This window comes from Leptidea sinapis, chromosome 43, assembly GCF_905404315.1.
Source record: "Leptidea sinapis chromosome 43, ilLepSina1.1, whole genome shotgun sequence".
Classification (NCBI taxonomy): Eukaryota; Metazoa; Arthropoda; class Insecta; order Lepidoptera; family Pieridae; genus Leptidea; species Leptidea sinapis.
The window spans coordinates 1109468-1121499 of record NC_066307.1 but is presented as its reverse complement, the minus strand read 5'-3'; the positions used below and the strand labels follow the sequence as shown (position 1 = coordinate 1121499).

Sequence of the window (12032 nt, the reverse complement as noted above, 5' to 3'; positions counted from 1 at the left end):
GACATATGAGAGAGAGAGAGAATTTATTGACGCACGGTTTGACAGTTCTGCTGTGGAACAATTTCATTATAATAACAGGGAGCATATTTTACGAAATAATTCTTGATGTTATAAAATATTATCGTAAAATTCATAAAAAAGAGAATTAATTTATTACGTACAGAACAACGTCTGTCGGGTCAGTAGGTATATGAATATATATTTTTCATCTGTATATATAGATGAAAAAATATGTCAAATCTTCAACACAAATCAAATTATTTTTTTTTTATTGCAAATCACATGAATACAAAATGGTGTTACAATATTTTATTATTTTTTATTATTCATTTTTATTATTAAGGAGGACCAACAGCCTTTTATCAAAACTAAATAATAAAAAATTAAAATTCATAAGACCAATGACAGATCATCGTAAGTAGAAAATTAGAGGTAGACATATAACATTTTTTTAATGGTTAAGCAAAACTAGGACTTAAGTACCTATTAAATATAAGTATACAAGTAGATCGAATTAGAAATGAGGATATCCGTAGGAGACCCGAAGTCACCGACATTGCCTAATTGATTGCGAAACTGAAGTGACAGAAGGCCGTTGGGGCAGTAAAGTCCTAGAATGGCGACCACGTACCGGAAGACGCAGTGTTGGTAGGACCTCCACAAGATGGACCGACGATCTGGTCAAGATCGCCGGAATACGTTGCATGAGGGCAGCTCAGGACCGTACGACGTGGAAATCTTTGGTGGAGGCCTTTGTCCAGCAGTGGACGTTTTTCGGCTGATGATGATGATGAGACACTACTTGTAACGTTAGTCCGAAATTATTTTTCGAAGTCATTTCAAGTGCGCCGCTTTCTTGGTCATATGAAAAATATCTACGTTGTTATCATTCGCTATTTTATTGAAAGTATTGCTCGTTCGCCATAGACATGCTCACACGCGCAATGTAAAGCGAAGCATACGTACACGATTATACACAGAAAGAAAATTTGGTGACTTTTTTATGAAATACAAAATATTTAAAAAGCGTGTTTTACACCATAAAATATATCATTAGTTTGGACTGTAGATAATAGTTATTAAGTATTTGGCAACGCATCGTGATGTGTAGTTAACATTAAAAGGTTAACAAGTATAAAAACCTGCAAATTGTTTAAAAGCTTCGTGTACTTATTAGTTTCGGTTACACCATCATTGCAATGAACTTATAGGTTACATGCATTTGAATACATTACCTATACATAATAATATTTTCTAATTCAATACAATTGGCATGAAAACTGTATAAACAGGCGACTTGAAAACATGGCAGGCCATGAAACGTCGGGTTAAATATAAAATGTTAATTTACGCAAAACCTTACGTTAATACTACAATTAAACACAATTTAATCCCTTAAAAAGTATTCATTTATATAAAATTTTAAAAGAAAGCAAAGTTTAGATAGTTTAAAAAAATATATGTTGAAATAATTCTAATAAATAACCCAGTTTTAATATAAATATTGGGATTAAAAAGACATTGATTGTCACATAATATACTACTTTAATATATTCTTTTTCGTTGCATGATAATCGGCCGCCATCACACCTACGAGCATTTTCGCGCATAATTCTATGTCGATTGTTAAAAATATAATCATTTGCGTTACAGCTGATTCTATATAAATAAGATTGTTTTAGAAAATAGTAGCAAGTGCACTGACATTGCAGAAGTGGTATTCAAACTTTATCATGATGCCTTTTATAAATTTTTTGAATTTGAGTTAATTTAGGTTGTCGTAGTATATATATAGATATTATAGATAGAGCAATCTATATCTATATATGCCATACATACATAAATAGATATAGATCGATTGAGCCCATTACTGTCATGAAGGAGGGAGTCTCGAATGAAATATGGAATGAGGCCTTTATTGTAGGTGTCGGTTTAATTACAGGCACATGAAACATTTCTTCTTAAGTATCAAGGTGACGGGCGCAACAATGATAGGACGATACCTTAGCTAGGCGAGTCTATTACAGCATTATGTCTTATGGTATACTGCTATGGGGAAGTGCTGCAGATATTAACACCATCTTTGTGCTGCAGAAGAGGGCTGTTTGTGCAATATACAATAAGGGGTCCCAAAGAATCACTGCGTGAAAAATTTTAAGAGGTTAGTATAATGACCGTCATATGTCAATTATGAAAATCTGATGTATGGGCACAGGAATATTAACTTATTTAACACGTTCAATGCGTTAGAGGATCTAAAAGAACTCTTACGGCACTTTCAGCCAGAGCGGCTCTAAAAAGCATGTTCTCTCCCTCTGTGCGGGTGGCTGCACTTTCTTTATTTCTGTGTGTGTGACAGAATTAAATATACGCACATGCTTCTCACTTCAAATTTGATTCACTAGTAAAGAAAAAAAAATTGGAGATCGTAGAGATCCCTAACGCATTCAGTAGTGAATTTAAACATTCGGTGCGGAGATCTTTTATATCTCCTAAATCTGAGACCTCGCAGATGCAAGGAATGAAGCGCGGGCGGCGCGGGCGCCGCGGGCTTTGTTTTAGTGCCGTTCAAGTGTCGATAATTTGAGGCCGCGCGTTTGGGTATTGAGAACTACGCTAAATTACGTATTTACGCAATACTGTCTATTAAGAATTTTTGAGTAGGTATTCAAATTAATAAATAATTCAATTTTGAGTACTTCTGGAAGAAAAAAGTGCAAAAATTAAAATTGAAAATTGTTGTGTTAAAAAGTGTTAAAACTACAAATTGTTGCGGAAAACAGGCATACCACATACCACGATCTAAATAGATATAGCCAATGACATTCCTCTTATGAAAGCACCTAATGATGGAATTCAAATCAAATATATTTTCGACAAAAAATATATTTATATATTTGCTAAGCGCTTTATGCCCTTCAAGAAGGTGCTCTTTTTTTAACAATATTTCTTTTTTTAACAATATACTATGATATTATCCTGCACAAGCATTTCCATATACACATACACATATATAAAACATCAAACCGAAGTTGGTAAAATTCTAGTTCAATAAAATTTTAAAGATACACGTAGATCTCATTACTATAAGTTATTGCAGGTCCCGATGGAAGATGTTCAGACCATGCTTTACAACGTGGTCACCAAAAAAGGCGTTGCGTAGGCTGCTACAACAAATTACGCCTTACACTAAGTAGGAAAACTTAACGAATAATGACATATCGCATGCAATGCAACCATGAAATGTATTTCCCTTGCTTTAATGAAAATACTTTTCTTAAATAAGTACTTTTCCTAAATGAATAGTTAGAATTGTATCCTACTTCAATAAAAGTTTGATTATCGATAAAAAACAATTTAATTTTCCCCTCACTAGTCACTACTCAAACAGGACTATCTTTAGTTTACGGTGAGCGATATAATAGATACCTAATTTTTTTTTCGTATTTTCTCTTAATCTATTTATCATATCTACGTGCTAAGCAGCCTATAGATAAAGTAATCGATGTTCTATATTTTACAGAAATTTCATGGTCATATCATATTTTTTGAAGGTATTATGCATTCTTAAAAAAACATTTTTTTAGGAGATGGTTTAGGTCTCATACGCACTGCAGTTAAGCACGGCTACGAGTTCTAATAGGACTCAAACGCACTAGCTGTAAGTCTTCTGAAAATAGCCTCACACTTAACGTAATAAAAATAGTCATAAGTTTAATACTAGGAATAAAAATAAGATTGCTGTTACCACTACCAGGCTTCATAAAGTTGATAAATCATTTAAAGGGCAATGTAAACGCTTTTATAATAAACTCCCAAGTGATACGGTTAATCTGCCAGTAAACAAATTTAACAATTCAATTAGACGAAAACTTTATAAAAAGTCTTACTATAAAATAACGGATTACTTAGATGATAAAAATGCTTGGGATGAACTTGCTCTAACTCTGTTTTAATAAAACAAAATATTATAATTTTCAAGAGTAATATATTATTTATACAAACTTTATTATGTAGCTCTTATATTATCATTATAAGAAACCAAAAATTGACGGTTCAAAATGATCAAATATGATATCAATGAACAAAGATATTTTGACTTTAGACTTCGTTTAGTTAGGGCGTTTTGTGATGCTTTATGATGTTTTTACGTTTGACGTTACTGGTTCCAATTATAAAAATAAGTAACAATGTTATTTAATAAATGTTCTGATGAAAAATCCAGGTTAAAGAGCCATGAAGTATGACCCTCACGTTCACCGGAATTTAATGATCTAATGATATATAATGCAAACCAAGAAACGTGCTAAGTGATTCACAATATCCAATAGTGAGTCACAATCAGCTAAGACAACCTTCCTTGTTTAACATTACGTACATTGTATATTGTTACCAAGGTTTACATGTGTATAAATAAATATTATTCAAGACTTAGAAGTCAAATTACTGGACAAATGAGATTTGACATCTTATGTCTCAAGGTGACGAGCGCAGTTGTAGTGCCGCTCAGAATTTTTGGGTTTTTCAATAATCTTTAGCGGCGTTGCTTTGTAATGGGCAGGGTGTATCAATTACCATTAGCTGAACGTCCTGCTCGTCTCGTCCCTTACTTTCATAAAAAACACATAGAAGCTATATATTCAACCTTTTTAAATTTACCAGCTATGTGGAAACCACAGCGCCATAGCGGTGACAGTTTCTGCCGTGAAGTGAAGGTACTGGGCTGATGATACAAGAGAGAGACACGAACATCATTTAATATGTATTAAATTGACGAGCGCAGTTGCGATGCCACTCAGTATTTTGGGGTTTTTAGAATCTTGGACGGCAATGTGTTATAAAGGGGAGTCTGACTAGTACCCTCGCATTTTCTCACAAAAAAGAGTAAAAGGCTGCAGTATGATAGTATATCAATGACTAAGAGAAGAATGATATTGATTTCTACGAACACGTAGTTTGTAGGGTCAACCGACAAGCATAAAAATTCACGAATTCATTTATCTCGCTCACATATTTACTTTAGTACGAAATAATGTTCTCGTATCAGATCGAAGTGGCATGAAAAATATAAATGTAATTAAATCAAAGTTACTTTTTTTGGACAAAATATAACACTAATAAATGACCGAATTACCTTTTTCCATTAACTATCAGCCCGGAAAATATTGAGCTTTAGCGTAAAGAACTGGCAAGAAACTCATTGCCACTTTAATAATTAACATATTTATAGCTTTACAAAATGTCATACCTACACAAAAAATCTCAACTCTGTACAGAAAGATGTGCGATATAAGAATTTCTAAGGCTAAAGACCAGAACAAGATCAAAAGCACTTCGGCTTAGCATCCATGCAATTTTATTTTTTGTATGCCGGAATCTACTTTTACATATTTAATGGACACAATAAATACTCCACTTTAGCATTTTTTTATATCTATTTGAAAAAATATATATATATTATTTTGTCTTATTAAAGAAACCAAAAGAGTGGACATTTCTGAAACATTATTCCAACGCGGAACAGCAGAAGATACATAAGTTATATAAACCCGTTCCAGTTCTGCGCCTGGCGAATCCAAACTTCTTATGACGACTTCTGTTCATGCTATGCCGAGCAATGGTAGTCAAGATTCTTGAAAAACCCAATACTCCGAGAAGCAGTACAGCAATGACCTTGAAAGTATTAATATAATGTCAATCCTGCGTAGGACAGCAAATTTAGTGGCTACCGTGCCTTTCTAACAGAAGCGCAAAAAACGTCTCCAAACAACTGCGTCTAATAAAGATTAAGGCTGTGCCGAACCCGTTTCTGACATTCTACAGCTTAGTACCGGTATTAATATAAACTGGCACATAATTAATATTGAGTTACATTCGACAAATAGTTCGACGTAAGCTTCCACAGGAATCAAAACTAGAACAAACTAAATGTAATTTCACGAAACTTAGCAAATTTTCACCCACTTTGAGCCACTTTAAAACTGAATCGAAAAAATTTTAAGACAAGGGCTTTGAATAAGATATTAAAAATCCAGTTATGCTCAACTATTTTAATAGCACAAGGAAGTCTCGTAAATAACCAAAATGATTTTAAGTGGTTCCATTTACGTGGCAGATTTAAAACATTAATTAACATAACAAATCTAAATATATTAAAGCATGTTGTATCTCAGTTGGTGTATAAGTATATTACATGAGCGACAACCTTTCGAAGTAAACACAAGGCTATGTAACTTTAACTTGAAATTGCAATGTCGTAGTTTTGTGTCTTATTTATATTATGAGAACTCGAATCTAGTTTTTTTAAATAAAAATGTTTTTTAGATGTATTTAAAAAATAATATAATTAAAAGCTGGTGTCCGGTACACTTCGCTTGACCTTAATAAATGCATATAATATTATGTTTTATACAAAGTTCAATCATTACCATAATTATTTCGTTTTCCCCTGTTCTCTGTTGTAATGAAAAAATGTCACAAAAAAACTGTGCGTCAAAAGAATTATTATTAACACAGAAATAATATTGAAAATTAAAAAATTATTGGGGGTTACGAATTGAAACAAAAACTATCAATTTCTCCCAAGTTGGATCAAACTGCAGACAGTGAGCAATATTTGATTAAAGGCAGTTCAGTACTTTAGAATAACAACAACGTGACACGAATCCTATATTAATAAATATTATTAAATCACTTTGATGAATTGACAACCGCTGGCGCAGTAGTTAGTGGCCCTGACTGAGCTATGGGTCTCTTTTGAAATCGAATATCTGTCTCCTGTTCTGTCTGTCTCCCTAAAATCTGTTCCGCCTCTACTGCTCTTAACCCAAGTACTATTTCTAGGTAATCTACCATACTTACATAATTGTTCTTGTATTTCAACCAACTACATAAAACTTCGAAATCAGTGTCAAAATATCGTCAACTTTGCTCTTTTCAGTTGTTTCTCTAGAAATAATAATTTAAACGTGTACAACATTTACAACAGCTTAATTATTATTACCCTAGTTAAGGTATGTTTTAAATTTAACAAAAGGTTAACGTTACGTAACGCAACACATCAATGTGCTGTTCAGGTGCGCGCCAGTTTCACTCTCACCTGACCTTGAGGCTTGACCTCATCTGCTGTTGATACGATGTTGTATGCATACGAAACAAATTGTAGCACACGATCTTCAATGAGCATTTAATTGATATTTTTTATTGACGTACAATAAACAGCTAGATCCCAAGCGCCTATTAAAAGGTCATCAAAATATGTCTAACTGTCGTTGTATATACGTAAACATTAACTTATACAGATAACATTAAAACATTCATTCAAATTAACACCTTGTTTCGTGGCAGTAATGTTAAAAGTTTATTGTATACACTCATTAGCAGCTCGTGAGCGAACACGAGGCAAGAACATTTTGTTTTAGCAATTGAAATTGAGTAATTATTTACTAAAAACTTCAAGTTAGTTAAACAATTTTGTTAATTTAAAGGGGCACTTACCTGAAATACAACACACAATCCTATTTAAATTTGGATATAATGTTATTGGGACAGTTTTTCTCCAAACACTTTGTTATTGCGTGGCGTTGTATTCAAAACGCGGTCGAAGGACAACTGAACGAAAACTCTGCCTAGTAGACGTGTAGGCAGAGTTTGCTTCAGACACTTTTTGAGCGTGATTATGAGTCTAGTAGTTTATTGTAGGTCAATGGTATTTATTACCGGACCATAACGACATTTTCCCGTTCAATCAATCAAAGTCAAAAATGACGATCCAAGGTGAATTTTGTTAGAAGTGATAATCATAGATCAATAAGTATTCTAAAGGAATCAATTTAAAGAAAATATGTTGTGCTTTTAATATATTAAACAATAACAAAGCGCATATAAATACTACGTAATGAGAAGGGGACTGCCTAAGTAAAAATTTAAATTTAGTTTAGTATGAAACGTGCAGTCATTTGTCATAATTAATTATAATCCGGCTAAGGTTAAAAACGAACAGTTGCTTTTAAATCGTAGTGGATTTCGGCTATCTCCGTTTTTTGCAAGATTATATCCGTCATCTGTCAATCTATCAATGACTGCACATTTCATACAATCGAGTGAATCGTTTTTTTCTGAGAGAGTTTCGCTAGGCAGGTAGATACTGTTATAACATCTAGCGTTATTTATCAGATTGTAGAAATGTTCGCAATCACCTTTATAGCATCAAATACCTACATTTGAAATCCAAGTGAATTTAATTATCTACATTTGACGATGCTTTACGCAAACCTAAGAAACTGCATATAATTAATATATAGGTTTTATTCAATTACCTCTTAATATTGAGAGCTTGATCTCATCTTGGCAAAGTGTGATTACTCTTTCTATCTTTTGCGGCGCCGTGGGCGGATTGCGACAGCGCGTTTCCTGAAAAAATAAAAGATAGTTTAAGTATTGTTATATTATTATATTATTTATATGAACACCTTCCGTATAGGCCGCAAACGCTGCTGTTATTCGTCTGGTGTTGCAAGAGATTGTGGGCGGCGGCTATCATTTAACATCAGGTTACACGTACCCTCATTTGTCCTCCACTTCATTAAATTTTCAGTCAACGGCGGAAGTCCTTTCAGTTTCCTATCGGCCATTTTCAAATATAAAAAAGTTGACATATTTTTAAATCCATATTAGGTATATAATTTATAAGTTATCCTGAATCTGCATTTAATAAGGAATCAACAAAGTGAACTGTGATGAAATGTAGTCAGATACCTACGCTCGAAACACTAAGGCTGAGAGCGTACTTAGAATTTCCTCAGAGTTTACTTACGTAAATCATAGCTGAGTATGTAACATAATCGTTTCAATTAATTTCTATAGTCATTTGACATCTGAAATTATTCTGAGCATACGCTAAGACAGCCCAATGCAAAAGTTCACGTTTTACTAAACTCAGCAAAGTTTTACGGAGAAATTGCTGTTAGTAAAGTTGATATTGCAATGGCAAATTAATAACGCAATCATCAAAATCTTACCTTTCAATCTACGTTTCAATACAATTAATTTATTCAGGAATTAGAACGGTTGGTAAGTGTTATAAATGCGCAACGAAAACAAAATCTGGTAAGACTATTTCGTAATGTTTTTTAAAATTAATTATTTTAATATAAAGTCGGAACAGCATCATGTTTCATGCTCAATTTAAGTTTTAGTACCTTTTAAGACCTTGTACATAATTATTGTGAAAAATTAAAGCAAATCTTTATTTAAAATGGAAAAATTTGGTCAGTCGAATTTTGTAATTCGTAATTATTGAGCAAGTACCTATACCCGTTATCTTTGTTGGTTAATGCGAGATGCCTATGTCATATTAAACTACTACGCATTAATTATTTTATAATAACAACGAACCCTTCCAGTTATTACCAAATGGATTTCACATGTTCATCCACATTGTGTTCCAAGTAGAGGTGTTCGCAACGGCTATATATTAAAATCGCGTTATAACAATACGCTACTTATAAAACGCGTATTATTTTTAACGCTATAATATATTAGTTCGCTTCGTAGAACGACGCGTTTTGATTATCGTTGCAAAATGAAGTTGTGTCGTGCGCTGTTAAAATAAATATTATTCTACACATTATTGCTTTGTAATTGTAATTACTCAATTAGAAAAATTGAACTTTCTTTCATAGCTACATTTTACACGTTTAGGATTGACTAAAATTTTCTTTTAATATATATTTTACATATAGATTTTATTTATGCAATATAATTAATAAATTGTTCCGGTAGTTATGTATCGGGCGTCGGGAATTGAGATTTTTTAAAAAGCACTTTATTTAACAATATTTAATGTTACTCACAGGTAAATTGGAACAAGACTGATTAAACAATATTATAATTAAGCTAAAGAAATGTAAAAGACAATGGGTGCTCGATCAGCACTACGTCGAGGTACGGGGTGGCAACGTATGCAGGTTTAGCCGTGTTGGGCCTGCGTAACTCGGTTTATGAACTTTTTTAAACTTAAATTCATTTCACTAAAATATTTTTTTTTACAAAAATCAATCACCAATTCAAAATCACTCATAAACGCACGATTATATACCAAATACTACTAATACCTAATCAATAATCAAAATACGTCATACGAAGTCAAGCGAGCCGTAAGCGGCAACCAAATATAAATATATTCTTTGGTTATAACCACACTGATATATTAGAACAAAAATAATCTAACGCGTTGCATAGCGGAGCAAAATATATTCGATTGCCTACTATATTACCTATTTAAACTGGACTTTCATTTGAATTTAGTTCTTATGCAGTCCTCTTAGAGAATAATTTTGCAGGCGGCAAAAAACGCGTATCGAATAAATATTAAATAACGCTTGCCAGTTTTAATAAATAATAGATAGATAGCTATCTAATATAACGAACACCTCTAGTTCCAAGTACAATGAGGTGGACCATATTATGATCGTTTATCCTATAGATTAATCAACCATGAAAAATCTCTTCAAATTTATTATGTAGTATATAGATTAGAACCACCAAGAAACCAAGATATTTAGCTGTTTCTGGTGGCAGTACCTACCTCTAATTCCTGACGAATTCTGCATTCACTGGGAGTCATAAAATTTTAGGATTATTGTTATTAAAAAAATAATTTTAATATAAACAAACTCATTAGTACCCACCCTGGGTATTATTTTAAGGCCCTGACAGTTCTTAATAATCACAGAATTGTGCAGGAAACGAAGGACAATGTCATGAGAAACTAATATAAAGACAATAATGGTATTGTATATAGTCTCAACCATGTAAATAGAAGGTAGGTATTTAGTATATTAAGCATTCAACAACATTGTATGACTGTGTATCTCTTGTAACGTACATCGCATTTTAATACGTCGGTAATTGTGAATCCATATGAATTTTCATGTCAGCCCTTGTGTTACCTGACAGTACTCTTAAAGTCATAAAGTAATAATTATGTAGTAGTTTTAATACGAAGAATATAGAAAACCTCTATTTTTTAACTAAGGACTAGGTCCTAACATCGATGTAGTTTACTTAATTACTCTTCAGAGCACGGTGTTTTCACAATTTCAATAATTTAAATATTAATTAAATAAACAATATGTTATGTTATTTTTTAAAGTGATAACCCTCACTTCTAGGATTAATACACAAATAAAATTTGAAAAAACAAAAAGCAAACAGAATTTTATAACGAGGCGGTACTCGAACGCTTAGCTCAGTTGGTTAGAGTACCGGCACGGAACGCCGGAGGTCGTGGGTTCGAATCCCGCATCGTTCATAAAATTTTGTTTTTCAAATTTTATTTGTGTATTAATTAAATATTTTTTCTGCAAGGCCTACATATTATATTCGAAGAAAACCGATCGAATAGTATAAGTTACCTATTTGTATAAGTTAATATAAGATTACTAAAATTATTATTTTTCAATGGTCCTTCGAGCCGGATTACAGAGTGGCATAGATATATTTTTGTTTTTAGAGGATAAAAAAACTTGAGACTTGATAGCTTGTTATAATTCTTCTTTAATTTAGATGGTAATTATTAGTGTGTTTTATGGAGACAGTGAAATATCATCAAAATATTTGTAATCAGTTTGATTTCGATCATTCACGTGTATCATGATAATAAATAAATATCAGTCGCCAGGTATCAGTGTGAATGACAAGTCAATGTGATACATAGAGTTGTAAAACTACTTGAACTTACCGTACTTTCGTCCGGCTGTCTGTATTTAGGTTTTATATATTAAATTGCGGTCTACATATTGAGACATCTTCTGGATTATGAATCCTATGCGTGTCTGATTCTGAGTATAATATATGTTGTTAATCATTTTGCCAATGGGAAATGCCACTTTAAAATTCACATCCACAAATGAAGTGTTTTGCACAGGCAGCCTGTATACTGGCATACTGACAGGCGACTATATGTGTTCTGTAGTGGTGCGTTTTACTGCTGCGAGGTTGTAATGTAGTGTTCTCTAATAACAATGTGC

The 12032-nt window shown here is 32.7% G+C and overlaps 1 protein-coding gene across 1 annotated transcript in view; it reads right to left on the bottom strand.

Annotated features, from left to right (window-relative positions):
• Positions 1-12032, bottom strand: part of LOC126977075 (general odorant-binding protein 70) — a 40430-nt gene that overhangs the window by 15773 nt on the left and 12625 nt on the right. The window contains exon 2 of the mRNA XM_050825770.1: positions 8319-8412. Coding sequence (XP_050681727.1) covers positions 8319-8412 — 94 coding nt within the window. The remainder of the gene's footprint in view (positions 1-8318; positions 8413-12032) is intronic.